Genomic DNA, 22,851 nt, shown 5'->3' with positions numbered 1-22,851 from the left:
CTGCAGCCATGATAACAATTTCGCCCTGAAAACAAAGGAGGTGAAACAGGACTTCAGACATTGGAGACAAAGAAGCCACCAACCAATCAGCATCGGAGACCCTGAAGAAGACTCAGCTACTGCAAAAACCGCTGATGAATTTCTACAGGTGCACCGTAGAAATGACGTACTGCATAGCATCATGGTGCTCTAGCTGCACCTCAGACAATAAGAAGGCTCATCAGGACTGCCCAGTGGATCATTGCCACCCATCTCCCAACATCAGGGGGGCTCCATTACAGCCGGTGTTCACGCAGAGTGAAGAACATTCCCAAGGACACCACTACAGGTTCTTTACACTACAGGTTCTTTACACTACAGGACTCTGCTCACCTGCACAATACAGCTCAAGAACAGACTTTACCCCACCGCCATCAGACTCCAGACTCACTGCACCCACTAGGTTCACTCTCTTAGCACCCCCCAATGCACATTCATAACATTAACTGGACCACTTCTTTCACCCAGACCTCATGTTACTGCTTCTTCGCTGTCGTGCAATACTTTATTTACGTCTTACACCTCGTAATTGTAAATGTTCAGGTATGTTTGTATATTTGATTTATATATTAGTTTCACATTATTACAATCTTTTTTACTCTGCTTTTGTGGACGGTTTTCTACTCTGCATCGGTTGCTCCAAATGATATCTGGCTGCACTTGTATAGTGACAAAGACTTCGATCCATCTATGTCTAACGTAGTAAGATGACCTGAATGTCCTTTCTTTGAAGTAGACCAGTGTTCAAAGGAATGGCTCCTTATCAGGCCACTGCAGAGCTTAATGACGAGCTGATCATTTGAATCAGGTGTGGTGGAGAAGACAATCCAAGGAAACAAACTGGTCCTCTAAAGGAGGACCAAACAGCTCTTTCTAAAAATGCCCAATCGAATTGATGAACGCATAAATGCGACCTGAACGTCGTGGCTTTGAGGCAGGTGCACTGGGTCCACCGGTTGGATGTTCCTGCTCTCAATGAAGGCGCTCGCACTTCTCTTCTCTTCACATCTTGTCTCAAACTTTGGTGCCTCTCTCCACATTGCTCTCAAGAATAAAATCATGGAACTGGTCAGCTGGTCTCTCAACGCAGTTGACAGAATTCTTGACGAGAAGCTCGGGTCCGGGGGAACCGGTCTGCCCTGACTGTTTGCTGCTGGCTACAGGAGGGACTCCTGGGGGCAGTGGAGGGTCGTGTTCCCGGCGATTCTTTCCGTTGAGGACATTGAGGATCTTTACATATTCGGAACCATGGTAACGGGCTTTCTGCTGATTGGATCAGGCTTTGCTCTGGTGTATCGGAAAATTCGGAAGTGGGAGACAGCGGTCAAAGGCCTCAAGCTGCCCGACATGTTTGAAGCAGTGGGCGGAGCTATTGGCGCTCGGACTGTGGTCATTAACCGCAACATGGAAACATCTGGGAGAAGCTGGTGGCTTTGCAAAGGCGTTTGGATCGTTTCTGTGACCAGAATGGACAAAAAGAGTGAGTCGTGTCCACTGAAATACGACGACTCGCCCCAACCAACAATCTAATCTCACCTGCTGTGGTACCACGATGACGTCCTGTGAACCGAGACCCTGTTTGAGAGCCAGACGTAGAACTCTCTGGGATAAACCCCATCCCACGCCTTCAAGTTGTTTTTTGCGTCTTTATGTGTGAAGCGAGCAAATGTTTGCTTATGTTTTGGGTTTTATGTTGGATGGTGAGCTGATGTTTGCTGTTCTTGATGTTGCTGAGGTTTTTTCCTGGCCCCACATTGTAGTCCCCAAGGAGCATAGTGCCCCCCCCCCCCAACCCTCTTTAAAAAGGGCGCATGTGCGTAAATTAACCCCTCGGGGTTTAAAGTATTTCTGATTCTGATTTTGTCCAATTCACCTATGTAGACAGGGTTAGGTTGTCGCTATAGATAACTGTAGTCCTGACCTGAGTGGAGCAGCAGAGATCTGCTCTGATAGGCTGTTGATAAGCAGGAAGCAGACAGACAGTGGTGGGCGGGGTTTAAAGGTTTTTATTGGTTTATTTCCATCAGGATGATAAAAAGAACATAAAAAAAAACTGTGCTGTCAAAGAACGAGCTCAATGACACAGGGGGGGGGGGGGTACAGGGTGAAAGGGCAGGGCTTCGGGACAGCAGCAGTCTGTTTCAGCCAGAGGACAGAAGGGAGGGCGGAGCTAAACTGAAGATCTCTGTCAGACTGTTGCCTAGCAACAGCACTTCTCCAGCCAACCAAGGAAAGGGCAGGTAAGAGCAAAGATGTGGGCATACAGGAGAGGTGGGGTTAAAGAACGTCGTCACTTTCAGCCGTGTGGAGCTGCGTGTCATCGGCGTCCGTCATGATGCTGCTGTCCTGACTGTCGTCCACTTCCACCGCTGAGGAGAGAGGGAGACAGGTGAGACAGGTGAGACAGGTGAGAGGGAGGCAGGTGAGACAGGTGAGAGGGAGGCAGGTGAGACAGGTGAGAGGGAGGCAGGTGAGACAGGTGAGACAGGTGAGAGGGAGGCAGGTGAGACAGGTGAGACAGGTGAGAGGGAGGCAGGTGAGACAGGTGAGACGGAGGCAGGTGAGACAGGTGAGACAGGTGATAGGGAGGCAGGTGAGACAGGTGAGACGGAGGCAGGTGAGACAGGTGAGACAGGTGAGAGGGAGGCAGGTGAGACAGGTGAGACGGAGGCAGGTGAGACAGGTGAGACAGGTGAGAGGCAGACAGGTGAGACAGGTGAGAGGGAGGCAGGTGAGACAGGTGAGAGGGAGGCAGGTGAGACAGGTGAGAGGCAGACAGGTGAGACAGGTGAGAGGCAGACGAGGGAGGCAGGTGAGAGGGAGGCAGGTGAGAACAGTGAGAGGGAGACAGGTGAGAGGCAGACAGGTGAGACAGGTGAGAGGGAGGCAGGTGAGACAGGTGAGAGGGGGGCAGGTGAGACAGGTGAGAGGGGGCAGGTGAGACAGGTGAGAGGGGGGCAGGTGAGACAGGTGAGAGGGAGACAGGTGAGAGGGAGGCAGACAGGTGAGAGGGAGGCAGGTGAGAGGGAGGCAGGTGAGACAGGTGAGAGGGAGGAAGGTCAGAACGATGAGAGGGAGACAGGTGAGAGGGAGGCAGGTGAGACAGGTGAGAGGGAGGCAGGTGAGAGGGAGACGGGTGAGACAGGTGAGGGGGAGACAGGTGAGAGGGAAGCAGGTGAGACAGGTGAGAGGGAGGCAGGTGAGAATGGTGAGAGGGAGACAGGTGAGAGGCAGACAGGTGAGACAGGTGAGAGGGAGGCAGGTGAGACAGGTGAGAGGCAGACAGGTGAGACAGGTGAGAGGGAGGAAGGTGAGACAGGTGAGAGGGAGGAAGGTGAGAGGGAGGAAGGTCAGAACGATGAGAGGGAGACAGGTGAGAGGGAGGCAGGTGAGAGGGAGGAAGGTGAGACAGGTGAGAGGGAGACAGGTGAGAGGGAGGAAGGTCAGAACGATGAGAGGGAGACAGGTGAGAGGGAGGAAGGTCAGAACGATGAGAGGGAGACAGGTGAGAGGGAGGCAGGTGAGACAGGTGAGAGGGAGGCAGGTGAGACAGGTGAGAGGGAGGCAGACAGGTGAGAGGCAGGCAGGTGAGAACAGTGAGAGGCAGACAGGTGAGAACAGTGAGAGGCAGACAGGTGAGAACAGTGAGAGGCAGACAGGTGAGAACAGTGAGAGGCAGACAGGTGAGACAGGTGAGAGGCAGACAGGTGAGAACAGTGAGAGGCAGACAGGTGAGAACAGTGAGAGGCAGACAGGTGAGACAGGTGAGAGGGAGGCAGGTGAGAGGGAGGCAGACAGGTGAGACAGGTGAGAGGGAGGAAGGTGAGACAGGTGAGAGGGAGGAAGGTGAGAGGGAGGAAGGTCAGAACGATGAGAGGGAGACAGGTGAGAGGGAGGCAGGTGAGAGGGAGGAAGGTGAGACAGGTGAGAGGGAGACAGGTGAGACAGGTGAGAGGGAGGCAGGTGAGAGGGAGGAAGGTCAGAACGATGAGAGGGAGACAGGTGAGAGGGAGGCAGGTGAGAGGGAGACAGGTGAGAGGGAGGAAGGTGAGACAGGTGAGAGGGAGACAGGTGAGAGGGAGGAAGGTCAGAACGATGAGAGGGAGACAGGTGAGAGGGAGGCAGGTGAGACAGGTGAGAGGGAGGCAGGTGAGAGGGAGGAAGGTCAGAACGATGAGAGGGAGACAGGTGAGAGGGAGGCAGGTGAGACAGGTGAGAGGGAGACAGGTGAGAGGGAGGCAGACAGGTGAGAGGGAGGCAGGTGAGAGGGAGGCAGGTGAGACAGGTGAGAGGGAGGCAGGTGAGAGGGAGACAGGTGAGACAGGTGAGGGGGAGACAGGTGAGAGGGAAGCAGGTGAGACAGGTGAGAGGGAGGCAGGTGAGAATGGTGAGAGGGAGACAGGTGAGAGGCAGACAGGTGAGACAGGTGAGAGGGAGGCAGGTGAGACAGGTGAGAGGGAGGCAGGTGAGACAGGTGAGAGGCAGACAGGTGAGAACAGTGAGAGGGAGGCAGGTGAGAGGGAGGCAGACAGGTGAGACAGGTGAGAGGGAGGAAGGTGAGACAGGTGAGAGGGAGGAAGGTGAGAGGGAGGAAGGTGAGAGGGAGGCAGGTGAGAGGGAGGAAGGTGAGACAGGTGAGAGGGAGACAGGTGAGAGGGAGGCAGGTGAGAGGGAGGCAGGTGAGAGGGAGGAAGGTCAGAACGATGAGAGGGAGACAGGTGAGAGGGAGGCAGGTGAGAGGGAGACAGGTGAGAGGGAGGAAGGTGAGACAGGTGAGAGGGAGACAGGTGAGAGGGAGGAAGGTCAGAACGATGAGAGGGAGACAGGTGAGAGGGAGGCAGGTGAGACAGGTGAGAGGGAGGCAGGTGAGACAGGTGAGAGGGAGGCAGACGAGACAGGTGAGAGGGAGGCAGACAGGTGAGACAGGTGAGAGGCAGGCAGGTGAGAACAGTGAGAGAAAGACAGGTGAGAACAGTGAGAGGCAGACAGGTGAGAACAGTGAGAGGCAGACAGGTGAGAACAGTGAGAGGCAGACAGGTGAGACAGGTGAGAGGCAGACAGGTGAGACAGGTGAGAGGGAGGCAGGTGAGACAGGTGAGAGGCAGACAGGTGAGACAGGTGAGAGGGAGGAAGGTGAGACAGGTGAGAGGGAGGAAGGTGAGAGGGAGGAAGGTCAGAACGATGAGAGGGAGACAGGTGAGAGGGAGGCAGGTGAGAGGGAGGAAGGTGAGACAGGTGAGAGGGAGACAGGTGAGAGGGAGGAAGGTCAGAACGATGAGAGGGAGACAGGTGAGAGGGAGGAAGGTCAGAACGATGAGAGGGAGACAGGTGAGAGGGAGGCAGGTGAGACAGGTGAGAGGGAGGCAGGTGAGACAGGTGAGAGGGAGGCAGACAGGTGAGAGGCAGGCAGGTGAGAACAGTGAGAGGCAGACAGGTGAGAACAGTGAGAGGCAGACAGGTGAGAACAGTGAGAGGCAGACAGGTGAGAACAGTGAGAGGCAGACAGGTGAGACAGGTGAGAGGCAGACAGGTGAGAACAGTGAGAGGCAGACAGGTGAGAACAGTGAGAGGCAGACAGGTGAGACAGGTGAGAGGGAGGCAGGTGAGAGGGAGGCAGACAGGTGAGACAGGTGAGAGGGAGGAAGGTGAGACAGGTGAGAGGGAGGAAGGTGAGAGGGAGGAAGGTCAGAACGATGAGAGGGAGACAGGTGAGAGGGAGGCAGGTGAGAGGGAGGAAGGTGAGACAGGTGAGAGGGAGACAGGTGAGACAGGTGAGAGGGAGGCAGGTGAGAGGGAGGAAGGTCAGAACGATGAGAGGGAGACAGGTGAGAGGGAGGCAGGTGAGAGGGAGACAGGTGAGAGGGAGGAAGGTGAGACAGGTGAGAGGGAGACAGGTGAGAGGGAGGAAGGTCAGAACGATGAGAGGGAGACAGGTGAGAGGGAGGCAGGTGAGACAGGTGAGAGGGAGGCAGGTGAGAGGGAGGAAGGTCAGAACGATGAGAGGGAGACAGGTGAGAGGGAGGCAGGTGAGACAGGTGAGAGGGAGACAGGTGAGAGGGAGGCAGACAGGTGAGAGGGAGGCAGGTGAGAGGGAGGCAGGTGAGACAGGTGAGAGGGAGGCAGGTGAGAGGGAGACAGGTGAGACAGGTGAGGGGGAGACAGGTGAGAGGGAAGCAGGTGAGACAGGTGAGAGGGAGGCAGGTGAGAATGGTGAGAGGGAGACAGGTGAGAGGCAGACAGGTGAGACAGGTGAGAGGGAGGCAGGTGAGACAGGTGAGAGGGAGGCAGGTGAGACAGGTGAGAGGCAGACAGGTGAGACAGGTGAGAGGGAGGAAGGTGAGACAGGTGAGAGGGAGGAAGGTGAGAGGGAGGAAGGTCAGAACGATGAGAGGGAGACAGGTGAGAGGGAGGCAGGTGAGAGGGAGGAAGGTGAGACAGGTGAGAGGGAGACAGGTGAGACAGGTGAGAGGGAGGCAGGTGAGAGGGAGGAAGGTCAGAACGATGAGAGGGAGACAGGTGAGAGGGAGGCAGGTGAGAGGGAGACAGGTGAGAGGGAGGAAGGTGAGACAGGTGAGAGGGAGACAGGTGAGAGGGAGGAAGGTCAGAACGATGAGAGGGAGACAGGTGAGAGGGAGGCAGGTGAGACAGGTGAGAGGGAGGCAGACGAGACAGGTGAGAGGGAGGCAGACAGGTGAGACAGGTGAGAGGCAGGCAGGTGAGAACAGTGAGAGGCAGACAGGTGAGAACAGTGAGAGGCAGACAGGTGAGAACAGTGAGAGGCAGACAGGTGAGAACAGTGAGAGGCAGACAGGTGAGACAGGTGAGAGGCAGACAGGTGAGAACAGTGAGAGGCAGACAGGTGAGAACAGTGAGAGGCAGACAGGTGAGAACAGTGAGAGGCAGACAGGTGAGAACAGTGAGAGGCAGACAGGTGAGAACAGTGAGAGGCAGACAGGTGAGAACAGTGAGAGGCAGACAGGTGAGAACAGTGAGAGGCAGACAGGTGAGACAGGTGAGAGGCAGACAGGTGAGAACAGTGAGAGGCAGACAGGTGAGAACAGTGAGAGGCAGACAGGTGAGACAGGTGAGAGGCAGACAGGTGAGACAGGTGAGAGGCAGACAGGTGAGAACAGTGAGAGGCAGACAGGTGAGAACAGTGAGAGGCAGACAGGTGAGAACAGTGAGAGGCAGACAGGTGAGACAGGTGAGAGGCAGACAGGTGAGACAGGTGAGAGGCAGACAGGTGAGAACAGTGAGAGGCAGACAGGTGAGAACAGTGAGAGGCAGACAGGTGAGAACAGTGAGAGGCAGACAGGTGAGAACAGTGAGAGGCAGACAGGTGAGAACAGTGGGAGGCAGACAGGTGAGAGGCAGACAGGTGAGAGGTTTTCCAGCAGTAGCTCATACCTAAAAGTTAAAATAACTTTAACGCAGCGGACATTAAGCCGTTGTTATAAATGAAAATAACAGATAATTATTATTCTAAAAATGGGTCACAGTCAGAGTAAATATTTAATTTATGATAACAGTGTTTTACTGTAAAACAGGGACCGAGCGTACGTCCCCAAAACATTCAGCAACAAACATGTAACCCTGACCCAGGACTGTGGACCACTGCTGATCTGCGGCAGTACCTTCGTCTTCTGGGAGGTATCGCTTATCGATGGCTTCTTTGATCTGGTTGTTGGCTCCTTTGGGATCCAGATCCATGGCCCAGCTGAAGTTCATCAGAGCCAGGTGAGTCTGACCCAGCTTCTTGTACACCTGAAGGACAGGTGGAGGGGGAGGAGTCAGCCACACCAGTGATGCATGTGAAGTAGACAGCAGCTGTTTGATAACCGGAATAATTCTGATTTGGACTGCTTCAGTGTCTGCTCTCAGATCTGATTGGTTGAATCTTCTTTACTCTGGAGCCACAGAGCAGACACTTGATTGGATGACGGTTACCTTTCCTATGAGGAAGTAAACCAGAGACTCTTTAGGAACGATCTGCTTCAGCTCCTCCAACTCCTGAAGGGCTGCCTGCATAGACAGAGAGGTCAAAGGTTAAAGGTTCTAGAACGAGTGGATATTCAGTCGGGCGGGTGGAATCAAACCCATCATGACAGTGAAGCTGACCTCATCAGTCAGCTGAGGTGTAACTGTAGCAGGTCACAGGCCTCTGAACCCCACCTGAACTCTGACCTCAATGCTAATAATGAATCTGATAAAGACCATTTAAATTAATCTCATAAAGAACACTTAACAGTTGTTTTTGTTTTTAATGGCATATGTGGGTCATTCAGAGACCCAAACCGACCGTGTGGTTGGGAACAACTAGAGCTTGGAGTTCCTCTGCAGACGGCTGCCCTGGACCTGGGCAGAGGACCTGATTTCATGCTGAAGCTGAACAGAACCACTAACAGAATAACCCTTTAATCAACAAAGAAACGACCAGGCGTTAGCTCTCTGTAAACGTGCACGTTCCATCATAATCCATGTATGAATCATGTGATCAGGAAGTGTGTTGGTTGTTCAGCTGCAGCAGAGGCATCATTCAGTCTGACCAATTGGAGCTGTGCTGCATTTACGTCCCAAAGCAGGATCAGTCTGTAAGAGAAACCTGTGGAGAACTGAGCCGGGCTCCATTGTACCATAGAAAGGTGACTATCCTCCACCCATCCATGTGGATCCACACAAACAGAAGCATTCGATTATGAACCCCCTATACTCGTACATATTGATTACCTTGTACTTGTCATTGGCGAACAATATGGATGCTCGGTGGAACTTGCAGAGAGGATTTTTGGGGTCAATCCCGATCGCTCTGTTAAGAGTCTCTAAAGCAGCATCAGACTTCTTCAAGGCATGCTGTACCTGTGCGCACACACACACACACACACACACACACACACACACACACACACACACACACACACACACACACACAGTGAGTTAGTGTAGCTCAATAGTTGCAGATCAATGCTACAAGTTCGCAAAGGTGCAAAAGATAAAGGATACTGCGGTCACGAGACTGTTATGAATGTACAGTGCTAACTGCTAACGGCTCCTGTGTTATGAATGTACAGTGCTAACTGCTAACGGCTCCTGTGTTATGAATGTACAGTGCTAACTGCTAACGGCTCCTGTGTTATGAATGTGCAGTGCTAACTGCCCCTGTGTTATGAATGTGCAGTGCTAACTGCTAACTGCCCCTGTGTTATGAATGTACAGTGCTAACTGCTAACTGCCCCTGTGTTATGAATGTACAGTGCTAACTGCTCCTGTGTTATGAATGTACAGTGCTAACTGCTAACTGCCCCTGTGTTATGAATGTGCAGTGCTAACTGCCCCTGTGTTATGAATGTACAGTGCTAACTGCTAACTGCCCCTGTGTTATGAATGTGCAGTGCTAACTGCTAACTGCCCCTGTGTTATGAATGTACAGTGCTAACTGCTAATTGCCCCTGTGTTATGAATGTGCAGTGCTAACTGCTAACTGCCCCTGTGTTATGAATGTACAGTGCTAACTGCTCCTGTGTTATGAATGTACAGTGCTAACTGCTCCTGTGTTATGAATGGACAGTGCTAACTGCTCCTGTGTTATGAATGTACAGTGCTAACTGCTAAAGGCTCCTGTGTTATGAATGTGCAGTGCTAACTGCCCCTGTGTTATGAATGTACAGTGCTAACTGCTAACTGCCCCTGTGTTATGAATGTGCAGTGCTAACTGCTAACTGCCCCTGTGTTATGAATGTACAGTGCTAACTGCTTATTGCCCCTGTGTTATGAATGTGCAGTGCTAACTGCCCCTGTGTTATGAATGTACAGTGCTAACTGCTAACTGCCCCTGTGTTATGAATGGACAGTGCTAACTGCCCCTGTGTTATGAATGTACAGTGCTAACTGCTAACTGCCCCTGTGTTATGAATGTACAGTGCTAACTGCTCCTGTGTTATGAATGTACAGTGCTAACTGCTAACTGCCCCTGTGTTATGAATGTACAGTGCTAACTGCTAATTGCCCCTGTGTTATGAATGTGCAGTGCTAACTGCTAACTGCCCCTGTGTTATGAATGTACAGTGCTAACTGCTCCTGTGTTATGAATGGACAGTGCTAACTGCTCCTGTGTTATGAATGTACAGTGCTAACTGCTAAAGGCTCCTGTGTTATGAATGTACAGTGCTAACTGCCCCTGTGTTATGAATGTACAGTGCTAACTGCTAACTGCCCCTGTGTTATGAATGTGCAGTGCTAACTGCTAACTGCCCCTGTGTTATGAATGTACAGTGCTAACTGCTAATTGCCCCTGTGTTATGAATGTGCAGTGCTAACTGCCCCTGTGTTATGAATGTACAGTGCTAACTGCTCCTGTGTTATGAATGTACAGTGCTAACTGCTAACTGCCCCTGTGTTATGAATGTACAGTGCTAACTGCTCCTGTGTTATGAATGTACAGTGCTAACTGCTAACTGCCCCTGTGTTATGAATGTACAGTGCTAACTGCTAACGGCCCCTGTGTTATGAATGTGCAGAGCTAACTGCTAACTGCCCCTGTGTTATGAATGTGCAGTGCTAACTGCTAACTGCCCCTGTTATGAATGTACAGTGCTAACTGCTAACGGCCCCTGTGTTATGAATGTGCAGAGCTAACTGCTAACTGCCCCTGTGTTATGAATGTACAGTGCTAACTGCTAACGGCCCCTGTGTTACGAATGTACAGTGCTAACTGCTAACGGCCCCTGTGTTATGAATGTGCAGAGCTAACTGCTAACTGCCCCTGTGTTATGAATGTACAGTGCTAACTGCTAACGGCCCCTGTGTTATGAATGTGCAGAGCTAACTGCTAACTGCCCCTGTGTTATGAATGTACAGTGCTAACTGCTAACGGCCCCTGTGTTATGAATGTGCAGTGCTAACTGCTAACGGCCCCTGTGTTATGAATGTGCAGAGCTAACTGCTAACTGCCCCTGTGTTATGAATGTACAGTGCTAACTGCTAACGGCTCCTATGTTATGAATGTGCAGTGCTACTGCTAACGGCCCCTGTGTTATGAATGTACAGTGCTAACTGCTAACGTACCACTCCAATGTGGCAGAGCAGAACAGAGCTTTGAGGATTGATACTGAGAGCCTTCTTGAAGTGGATTTCTGCCAAGTTGAACTTCTCCTGTTTGTAGTAAATCATCCCAAGTCCATACCTGAGTGCACACACACAGTTATTGTATCATCAGAGTAATTATGAACTGTAAATTAAAACTGATCGTACGGCTGTCTCAGTATGAGGGTTGTTTATTACAGTAACTACAACATCATCATCTATGAGCTGTACACACAGTACACGTTTGTTCTCATGGTTACCATGCGTTGTAGTGTCTATTGTTGACTCTGATGGCATTTCTGAAGCAGGCAAGAGCTCGGTCCAATTCCTCAGTCAGAACAAATTCATGACCCAACAGAGTGTAGGCGTACGCAAAGCCTGGATCCACCTGAGAGAGACAGGTGAACAGAGACGGTCAGAAGCTGAACCAAGATAAGTTCAGACGGGTCTATCCCAATCTAAACGGTCTCCATGTGTTTATCCAATCTTGTGTGCTTTGACTTGTATTGCTGAACTAGCATGAAAACACCAGAAACATTTTAATTCCCCAGGTCCACAAATTACATCTCAGTTTGTCAGTTTACCTGCAATCATCACTGTTATCTAAAAGGTCATATTTTAGGCCCTTTTTAAAAATCTGACAATTTTATGAGGTCTTACTGAGATAGGCTGTGATCAAAATACTAGTTGGTTTAACCACAGTAGCCCTCTGTCTCAGAGCTGTTTTTACAGTCGTCTGGGGGATGATGCTAACCAGATGAACCACCTCAGCCGACTCCTTTCTATCTATATATGGTGGAGCTCCTCCCCCCGGATGGTGGAGCTCCTCCCTCCGGATGGTGGGGCTCCTCCCCCTGGATGGTGGGGCTCCTCCCCCTGGATGGTGGGGCTCCTCCCCCTGGATGGTGGGGCTCCTCCACCTGGATGGTGGGGCTCCTCCACCCGGATGGAGGACGCTGGAACACTAAATATGATACAGTAACATTCCAGTAGGTTCACCTCACGTTGTGAGAGTACCTGCTCTGAGGGCGGAGCTAAAAATCTAAAAGCACCTCATCGGTCCGCTTCACTTCCCCACAGTACCTCAGTAACTATGATAACAGTGGCCCACCTGGATGGCTCTCTGGAAGAATTTGATGGCGATGTCATGCTCCCTCTGCAGACTGAAACAGTTTCCTGCTACACACCAGGCCTGCAGAGAGACAGACAACTGATCAGACAGGTACTCACAGGTATTATCACCCTTGTCAGGCATGGCTCTCACCTCTGGGCAGTTCTTGTCCATATCGGTAAGGTCTTTGGATAGGGCAGACAAGGCCACATCTTTCTGCAGGTGCCAGAGTGTGGTTGAATAAATCTCCATTCCTTCAACTCTGTATGACTCGATCCTGCGAACCTCACCGAACAGACGCTCCGCCTACAAACACAACATCATGAGCACACACCTGACCAAAAACAAGTTCCAACTACAAACAGGCAGGATCATGACCACAGCCACAGTCACCTGGCGGAAAAAGGCACAACAGAATGGAGACAGGTCAGGTGACCATATCGTCACCATCGGCTGACAGTTACCTGCGTGTACTCGGCCAGCTCGAAGTAGGCCCTGCCGATGTGCGTGAGGACCCAGCCGGTGTTGTAGTGCTGGGGAGGGAGGGAAGTTAGGATGCTGATGGCTTCTCTGCAGTTATACGAGCAGAGCGCCTGGTAGCCCCGCCCCAGTTCCCGCAGCAACGCCATCACACTATCTGAACACAAACGCAACATCATTAAGGTCACATTTGTTCTCCAATCCAGATCTAAAACCAGCCTGACCCTTGGCTCGGGCTTTGGTTGGATTCTAATTGAGCTTCTGGTTTAAGCCAACACTTGGTGTTTCTTTGTTTCTGAGCCTTTGTCACATAATGCGGACTGAGAAATATTCTCAGTACCTGCAGCAGCTTCCTGGTAATTGTTAGTATTGATGACAGGGCTGGGCAATATGGGAAAAAGTCATATCACGATATTTTTATGTCAGTCGACATCGATATATATCGGGTCCATAAGTTTTAGCATCCACCTGAACCTCCTATTTTCCACTGTGCTTATTGGTAGCAGGTCTTTTGCAGTACAATAAGCTTCTGCATTTGTAATATCACAGTGTGTCTTAGACATTTTGTCATATGGCATGACGTTGGATAAAACAGACTCCATGGTCTTCTGTTGCTGCTGCACAGGCGTTGTTATTGGGGGAAGATTAGCACTTGTTCTGGGCTGTGTTTGTAAAAGTTTGCATTCTTTGTGCTGAAACAGCACAGCACCTAACCCTATGTCATCCCTTACACCTTGGGCTGTGTCTTCCATCCTCCGAGGGAGCACTCATTTTCTTTTGTTTAAAACGGCCAAACAAACGCACCACGACTAGCTGCTGGCATGGCTCTATTCCAGCCACTTGGTTGGTTCTGCGCGGTGCAACTCTCGTTGTCACTGACTATTCATATTGTCTGTCAAAAGATGATCTATCGATAAGTATATCGACCATGTTTCATATCATAACTATCGTTTTATCGCCCAACCCTAACTGATAGTACCATCAGTCTGCAGCTAAAAAAGAAGAAGGCCCAGAGACACCTCAGAATCCGACCTTTAGGACGAGGCATTGTCTCATGTCTAAAATATGGAGAAAAGTAGAACAAATGAGGTTCTGATGGTACCTGCAGCAGCCCTCTGGTACTGGGGGAGCCTGGTGTCTGGTAGGTTGAGACTGGGATCCAGTCTCAGGATGTCCAGACTCTCGTTCAGGTTGCTGCTGTTTGACGTTTTTGCAGTTTTACATTTTGTTTTCCTGTTTGGGATCTTTGTGGGAAACTTCATCTTTAACTTCTTACTGTTCTCCTGCAGAGACAGAGGGGTTGTGAGTGAGCTGTGGAGTTCAAACTGTGGCGCTGAAGTGATCCTCGAGCAGGGCTGACGCCATGGGGCTACATTAATATCACTGCAGTATTACTGATGAATCATTACTACAACAGAACAGTACTTATGTGGCGCTGCAGTACCTTGGCAGTAGAGCTGGCACTAGTAAACAGCCTGGAACTTCTTCTGGGCTGAACATTTGGAGGACCGGACATACTGGGACTGAGGACCTGGGGGGAACCACTGAGAGAGAAACAGGTCAAAGAGATTAATTAACATGAACTGTGTTTGGCTCAGCGTTTTCTTTTTTTTAATGGACTAGAAACACTGAAACTGGCAAAACCCGCCCCTCCCACAGATGAGTGATGAAACCAGTGGTAAGGTTTCCCACCATCAGCTGCCCTCAGAGCTTGCTACCAATCCACAAGGCAAAGTTTCAGCTTTTACAAACGCCAAACTGATATGATTGGGCAGGGGAACAATGAACAGGATGACACTGAACAGATGAACATGTGGGAAAAGACTTCAGACACAGCTCAAGTTGCCTGCTGTTCAACATAAAGCTGATTGGTTGTTGTAGATACCTGGTGTGAGGTGCAGAGGTCTGTGATTGGTTGAACGGGATGGGAAGAACATCTCTACTGTTACCACTCTGACTGAAGACAGACTTTGACTGGCTGATCCTAGAGACAGACTGGCAGAGAGATGGACAGGTGAGGTCAGCCAGCACCAGTAGACATGAAGCACAGTGATGAGTAAGAGGTCAAACTCTGGACTTCAAGGTTCCACAGGGATCCTTCAAGGTTCCACAGGGATCCTTCAAGGTTCCACGGGGATCCTTCAAGGTTCCACGGGGATCCTTCAAGGTTCCACGGGGATCCTTCAAGGTTCCACGGGGATCCTTCAAGGTTCCACAGGGATCCTTCAAGGTTCCACAGGGATCCTTCAAGGTTCCACAGGGATCCTTCAAGGTTCCACAGGGATCCTGTAGCACCATCTGCGAGACAACTAAACTCAAGATTAGCATCTGACTGAAGACCGTCCTCCACATCAGGGTATTCCTGACCTCAGTCAGTCTGGGTCACTGAAGAAAACTCAGATTGAATCTAGAAAAAGCTGTTCCTGTGAAACAGCAGTGAGAATGCTGATGAAGTTGAATGGGGATAGCTGACAAAGCTAAAAAAGTGGATAATCTTGCTGAAAAAACAGTTGCTGAAGTCTCGCTTGAAGGAATTTGAAGTTGAAATAACAATAGTCGGATGATTTAAACCTACTGGAAGAACAGAACATTTGATGAAAGGGCCAAAAAAAATTGAGAATTTTTTTTCATGTTTGTAAAACAGTGATATTTCAAAATTACTTACTATTTGAAAAAGCTGACCCATTTCGTAACAGCTGAATGTCTTGTGAGCCATTTAAAGTTTGAATGGTGTCTCTAGCTGAAAGTACGTAAGAGTTTCAATATTGGCTTGATAGTTGAAAAAGCACCAATTGGTAACAGCTGAATGTCTTGTGACCTGTTCAAAGGTTGAATGGTGTCTCTAGCTGAAAATCTGCAGAAACAGTTAGGTTGGAAAGAGGAGGAAGTTTTTGAAGCGTTGAAAGCACTTTCCATTCATTTGAATGAGGAAAAAAGTTGAATCAAAGTTGAATAGTTTAAAAAGTGTAAAAGATATAAACACCAAGACATATGGCACAAATCTCCTGAACGAGCTCAACCTTTTGATACCAACATTGTAGAAATCGGTGAAAGATTGAAGAAGTAGTTAACGGACAAAAAAACGTACAGAATAATAATAATAAAGAGATACAGGAAAACAAATAGCTTTCCAGCATTCTCACAATAACACAAAATAATGTTCAGCAACTAATGAACTTTGGTCGTGCAGGTGAGTTACAGGAAAGGAGGCATTTTAAAGGTTAGGGTTACTTTGGATGGAGATTAAAGATCAATGAAACAAAGTTTTTGTTAGAAATGTTCCAAAGAGAGTGAAAGGTAAAACTAATAGTTTCTCACCCGATACCAACACGATCTATTTCTTAAAACAATAATGTGTGTCTTTGAAATGTTTGTTAGAAATATGACGTGTTATAAATATGACGTGTTATAAATATGGCGTGTTATAAATATGACGTGTTATGAATATGACGTGTTATGAATATGACGTGTTATAAATATGACGTGTTATAAATATGACGTGTTATAAATATGATGCGTGTTATAAATATAACATGTTATAAATATGACGTGTTATGAATATGACGTGTTATAAATATGATGCGTGTTATAAATATAACATGTTATAAATATGACGTGTTATGAATATGACGTGTTATAAATATGATGCGTGTTATAAATATGATGCGTGTTATAAATATGGCGTGTGTTATAAATATGACGTGTTAGAAATATGGCGTGTTATAAATATGGCGTGTGTTATAAATATGGCGTGTTATGAATATGGCGTGTTATGAATATGACGTGTTATAAATATGACGTGTTATAAATATGATGCGTGTTATAAATATGATGCGTGTTATAAATATGGCGTGTTATAAATATGATGCGTGTTATAAATATGGCGTGTTAGAAATATGGCGTGTTATGAATATGACGTGTTATAAATATGATGCGTGTTATAAATATAACATGTTATAAATATGACGTGTTATAAATATGACGTGTTATAAATATGATGTGTTATAAATATAACATGTTATAAATATGACGTGTTATAAATATGACGTGTTATAAATATGATGCGTGTTATAAATATGACATGTTATAAATATGACGTGTTATGAATATGACGTGTTATAAATATGATGCGTGTTATAAATATGATGCGTGTTATAAATATGATGCGTGTTATAAATATGATGCGTGTTATAAATATGATGCGTGTTATAAATATGGCGTGTGTTATAAATATGACGTGTTAGAAATATGGCGTGTTATAAATATGATGCGTGTGTTATAAATATGGCGTGTGTTATAAATATGGCGTGTTATGAATATGGCGTGTTATGAATATGGCGTGTTATGAATATGACGTGTTATAAATATGGCGTGTTATAAATATGATGCGTGTTATAAATATGGCGTGTTATGAATATGGCGTGTTATAAATATGGCGTGTTATAAATATGGCGTGTTATAAATATGACGTGTTATAAATATGGCGTGTTATAAATATGACGTGTTATGAATATGACGTGTTATGAATATGACGTGTTATAAATATGGCGTGTTATAAATATGGCGTGTTATGAATACGACGTGTTATGAATATGACGTGTTATAAATATGACGTGTTATAAATATGACGCGTGTTATAAATATGATGCGTGTTATAAATATGACGTGTTATAAATATGACGTGTTATAAATATGATGCGTGTTATAAATATGGCGTGTTAGAAATATGATGCGTGTTATAAATATGGCGTGTTATAAATATGGCGTGTTATGAATATGACGTGTTATAAATATGATGCGTGTTATAAATATGACGTGTTATAAATATGACGCGTGTTATAAATATGACGCGTGTTATAAATATGATGCGTGTTATAAATATGGCGTGTTATGAATATGGCGTGTTATAAATATGATGCGTGTGTTATGAATATGACATGTTATAAATATGATGCGTGTGTTAAATATGGCGTGTTATGAATATGATGCGTGTGTTATAAATATGGCGTGTTATGAATATGGCGTGTTATAAATATTATGCGTGTGTTATGAATATGACATGTTATAAATATGATGCGTGTGTTAAATATGGCGTGTTATGAATATGATGCGTGTGTTATAAATATGGCGTGTTATGAATATGGCGTGTTATAAATATGATGCGTGTGTTATGAATATGACATGTTATAAATATGATGCGTGTGTTAAATATGGCGTGTTATGAATATGATGCGTGTGTTATAAATATGGCGTGTTATGAATATGGCGTGTTATAAATATTATGCGTGTGTTATGAATATGATGTGTTATAAATATGATGCGTGTGTTATAAATATGGCGTGTTATGAATATGGCGTGTTATAAATATGATGCGTGTGTTATGAATATGACGTGTTATAAATATGGCGTGTTATAAATATGATGCGTGTTATAAATATGATGCGTGTTATAAATATGATGCGTGTTATAAATATGACGTGTTACAAATATGGCGTGTTACAAATATGGCGTGTTATAAATATGGCGTGTTATAAATATGGCGTGTTATAAATATGGCGTGTTATAAATATGACATGTGATAAATATGATGCGTGTGTTATAAATATGGTGTGTTATGAATATGGCGTGTTATAAATATGATGCGCGTGTTATGAATATGACGTGTTATGAATATGACGTGTTATAAATATGGCGTGTTATAAATATGATGCGTGTTATAAATATGGCGTGTTATAAATATGACGCGTGTTATAAATATGGCGTGTTATAAATATGGCGTGTTATGAATATGGCGTGTTATGAATATGGCGTGTTATGAATATGGCGTGTTATAAATATGGCGTGTTATAAATATGGCGTGTTATAAATATGATGCGTGTTATAAATATGGCGTGTTATAAATATGGCGTGTTATAAATATGACGTGTTATAAATATGACGTGTTATAAATATGGCGTGTTATGAATATGACATGTTATAAATATGATGCGTGTGTTATAAATATGGCGTGTTATGAATATGATGCGTGTTATGAATATGACGTGTTATAAATATGGCGTGTTATAAATATGACGTGTTATGAATATGACGTGTTATGAATATGACATGTTATAAATATGATGCGTGTTATAAATATGGCGTGTTATAAATATGGCGTGTTATAAATATGATGCGTGTTATAAATATGGCGTGTTATAAATATGGCGTGTTATAAATATGGCGTGTTATAAATATGGCGTGTTATAAATATGATGCGTGTTATAAATATGGCGTGTTATAAATATGATGCGTGTGTTATGAATATGACGTGTTATGAATATGGCGTGTTATAAATATGGCGTGTTATAAATATGGCGTGTTATAAATATGACGTGTTATAAATATGATGCGTGTTATAAATATGGCGTGTTATAAATATGATGCGTGTTATAAATATGGCGTGTTATAAATATGATGCGTGTGTTATGAATATGACGTGTTATAAATATGCAGTGTTATAAATATGATGCGTGTTATAAATATGACGTGTTATGAATATGACGTGTTATGAATATGACATGTTATAAATATGATGCGTGTTATAAATATGGCGTGTTATAAATATGATGCGTGTTATAAATATGGCGTGTTATAAATATGGCGTGTTATAAATATGGCGCGTTATAAATATGGCGTGTTATAAATATGATGCGTGTGTTATGAATATGACGTGTTATAAATATGGCGTGTTATAAATATGATGCGTGTTATAAATATGACGTGTTATGAATATGACGTGTTATAAATATGGCGTGTTATAAATATGACGTGTTATAAATATGGCGTGTTATAAATATGGCGTGTTATAAATATGGCGTGTTATGAATATGATGCGTGTTATAAATATGGCGTGTTATAAATATGGCGTGTTATAAATATGGCGTGTTACGAATATGATGCGTGTTAGAAATATGATGCGTGTTAGAAATATGATGCGTGTTAGAAATATGATGCGTGTTATAAATATGGCGTGTTACGAATATGATGCGTGTTAGAAATATGATGCGTGTGTTATGAATATGACGTGTTATAAATATGATGCGTGTTATGAATATGATGCGTGTGTTATGAATATGGCGTGTTATAAATATGGCGTGTTATAAATATGGCGTGTTATAAATATGGCGTGTTATAAATATGGCGTGTTATAAATATGACGTGTTATAAATATGATGCGTGTTATAAATATGGCGTGTTATAAATATGGCGTGTTATAAATATGACGTGTTATAAATATGACGTGTTATAAATATAACGTGTTATAAATATGGCGTGTTATGAATATGGCGTGTTATAAATATGATGCGTGTTATAAATATGGCGTGTTATAAATATGGCGTGTTATGAATATGGCGTGTTATAAATATGATGCGTGTGTTATGAATATGACGTGTTATAAATATGATGCGTGTTATGAATATGATGCGTGTTATAAATATGGCGTGTTATGAATATGGCGTGTTATAAATATGATGCGTGTGTTATGAATATGACGTGTTATAAATATGATGCGTGTTATGAATATGATACGTGTTATAAATATGGCGTGTTATGAATATGGCGTGTTATAAATATGGCGTGTTATAAATATGGCGTGTTATAAATATGATGCGTGTTATGAATATGGCGTGTTATAAATATGACGTGTTATAAATATAACGTGTTATAAATATGGCGTGTTATGAATATGGCGTGTTATGAATATGGCGTGTTATAAATATGATGCGTGTTATAAATATGGCGTGTTATAAATATGGCGTGTTATAAATATGGCGTGTTATAAATATGGCGTGTTATAAATATGACGTGTTATAAATATAACATGTTATAAATATGGCGTGTTATAAATATGGCGTGTTATAAATATGATGCGTGTTATAAATATGGCGTGTTATAAATATGGCGTGTTATAAATATGGCGTGTTATAAATATGATGCGTGTTATAAATATGGCGTGTTATAAATATGGCGTGTTATAAATATGGCGTGTTATAAATATGACGTGTTATAAATATGGCGTGTTATAAATATAACGTGTTATAAATATGACGTGTTATAAATATGACGTGTTATAAATATGACGTGTTATAAATATAACATGTTATAAATATGGCGTGTTATAAATATAACGTGTTATAAATATGGCGTGTTATGAATATGGCGTGTTATGAATATGGCGTGTTATAAATATGATGCGTGTTATAAATATGGCGTGTTATAAATATGGCGTGTTATAAATATGGCGTGTTATAAATATGGCGTGTTATAAATATGACGTGTTATAAATATAACATGTTATAAATATGGCGTGTTATAAATATGGCGTGTTATAAATATGATGCGTGTTATAAATATGGCGTGTTATAAATATGGCGTGTTATAAATATGGCGTGTTATAAATATGATGCGTGTTATAAATATGGCGTGTTATAAATATGGCGTGTTATAAATATGGCGTGTTATAAATATGACGTGTTATAAATATGGCGTGTTATAAATATAACGTGTTATAAATATGACGTGTTATAAATATGACGTGTTATAAATATGACGTGTTATAAATATAACATGTTATAAATATGGCGTGTTATAAATATAACGTGTTATAAATATGATGCGTGTTATAAATATGGCGTGTTATAAATATGGCGTGTTATAAATATAACGTGTTATAAATATGGCGTGTTATGAATATGGCGTGTTATAAATATGATGCGTGTTATAAATATGGCGTGTTATGAATATGGCGTGTTATAAATATGATGCGTGTGTTATGAATATGACGACTGTATGACGCGTGTTACAAAGTGTGTACCTTCTTGTTGGTAGCTGTGGTTTGCGTTTCCATTGTAGCTGAATAGTTCTGTAGATATGTAGGGTCTCCCGGGCTGGGATCCAGGGGCAGGATGCCGAAACTACACACACAAGAGTCAGAGTTGTATGTTATCAGGAAGCTGAGCCTCAGGTCAGTTTCATGAAGGCATCTCCCTTTTAACCTGCTTTGTCACCATGGTAACAGTATGCATTATCGTGGCCTCACGCTCAGAACCTGAACAAAGCAGAACCACCACCACAGGTGATCCCTCTGCACAGGTGTAACTCACCTGGGCGTCAACGGGCTGAGGGCCGCAGGGCCGCCCAGTAGACTCCGCCCAGTCTTAGGTTTATTTTGTTTGGCTAATAGAGAGCCAGCTGATGCCATGGAAACGGTGTTCCCCAACAATGAACCGGTCTCAGGGGAGATGAGGGAGGAGTCGATGTAGGCAACCGACAAATCAGATGTCAGCTTTCCATTAGAAGATTCTAGATTCAAACGATTCAGCTCCTGAGAAACAAGAAACACTGTCAGTAATCTGATTACAGCAGAGGAATTCCTCTCTTTCAGGCTAAAAGTGGATAATGGTGTGTGCCAAACAGGCTCTCTGCTGCAGCACTTTAACCACATGGTTTCTGATACGGTGCGTTTCCAGTATTGACCACGAACATAAAGGAGAGCGTCTAAAGCAGCCGGTATGGACGCCGTCACATGTGAACGTGGAGGTAGGAATGAAGTGGCAGCGCTCTGCCAGGCCTCGCTCTGCCAGGCCCACGCTCTGCCAGGCCACGCTCTGCCAGGCCACGCTCTGCCAGGCCACGCTCTGCCACGCTCTGCCAGGCTCTGCCAGGCCCACGCTCTGCCAGGCCCACGCTCTGCCAGGCCCACGCTCTGCCAGGCTCTGCCACGCTCTGCCAGGCCCACGCTCTGCCAGGCCACGCTCTGCCAGGCCACGCTCTGCCACGCTCTGCCAGGCTCTGCCAGGCCCACGCTCTGCCAGGCCCACGCTCTGCCAGGCCCACGCTCTGCCAGGCTCTGCCACGCTCTGCCAGGCCCACGCTCTGCCAGGCCCACGCTCTGCCAGGCTTCGCTCTTTACTAGGGATGAAGGGAAGAAACCAAGCGCTTGGCCGAGTACTGAATGTAGTTGTTAAGTTTTTCATTACTTTTTTTTTTTTTTAAATATTCCATAAATAAATGATAGTTTTAGACATGATTTTCAAAGAAAGTAAATGCTTATTTAATATTCTGACATTTATATTAGCCCTCTATAACTGAGCATAACTGTT

At 45.3% G+C, this 22,851-nt stretch overlaps 1 protein-coding gene across 1 annotated transcript in view; it reads right to left on the bottom strand.

Annotated features, from left to right (window-relative positions):
• Positions 1 to 2,030: 2,030 nt before the first annotated feature.
• cdc27 (cell division cycle 27) overlaps positions 2,031 to 22,851 on the bottom strand; it is a 31,808-nt gene continuing 10,987 nt past the window's right edge. The window contains exons 7-20 of the mRNA XM_072368419.1: positions 21,853 to 22,073; positions 21,564 to 21,663; positions 14,595 to 14,704; positions 14,154 to 14,253; positions 13,812 to 13,992; positions 12,694 to 12,866; positions 12,383 to 12,535; positions 12,230 to 12,310; positions 11,379 to 11,506; positions 11,101 to 11,218; positions 8,767 to 8,895; positions 7,987 to 8,061; positions 7,674 to 7,803; positions 2,031 to 2,408 (exon numbers count right to left, since the gene is read on the bottom strand). Coding sequence (XP_072224520.1) covers positions 2,317 to 2,408; positions 7,674 to 7,803; positions 7,987 to 8,061; positions 8,767 to 8,895; positions 11,101 to 11,218; positions 11,379 to 11,506; positions 12,230 to 12,310; positions 12,383 to 12,535; positions 12,694 to 12,866; positions 13,812 to 13,992; positions 14,154 to 14,253; positions 14,595 to 14,704; positions 21,564 to 21,663; positions 21,853 to 22,073 — 1,791 coding nt within the window. The 3' untranslated portion in view covers positions 2,031 to 2,316. The remainder of the gene's footprint in view (positions 2,409 to 7,673; positions 7,804 to 7,986; positions 8,062 to 8,766; positions 8,896 to 11,100; positions 11,219 to 11,378; positions 11,507 to 12,229; positions 12,311 to 12,382; positions 12,536 to 12,693; positions 12,867 to 13,811; positions 13,993 to 14,153; positions 14,254 to 14,594; positions 14,705 to 21,563; positions 21,664 to 21,852; positions 22,074 to 22,851) is intronic.

Source organism: Leuresthes tenuis, unplaced genomic scaffold (assembly GCF_036924035.1).
Source record: "Leuresthes tenuis unplaced genomic scaffold, fLeuTen1.0.hap1 SCAF_17, whole genome shotgun sequence".
In the NCBI taxonomy this organism is placed as follows: Eukaryota; Metazoa; Chordata; class Actinopteri; order Atheriniformes; family Atherinopsidae; genus Leuresthes; species Leuresthes tenuis.
This window is presented reverse-complemented; position numbering and strand designations above follow the sequence as displayed.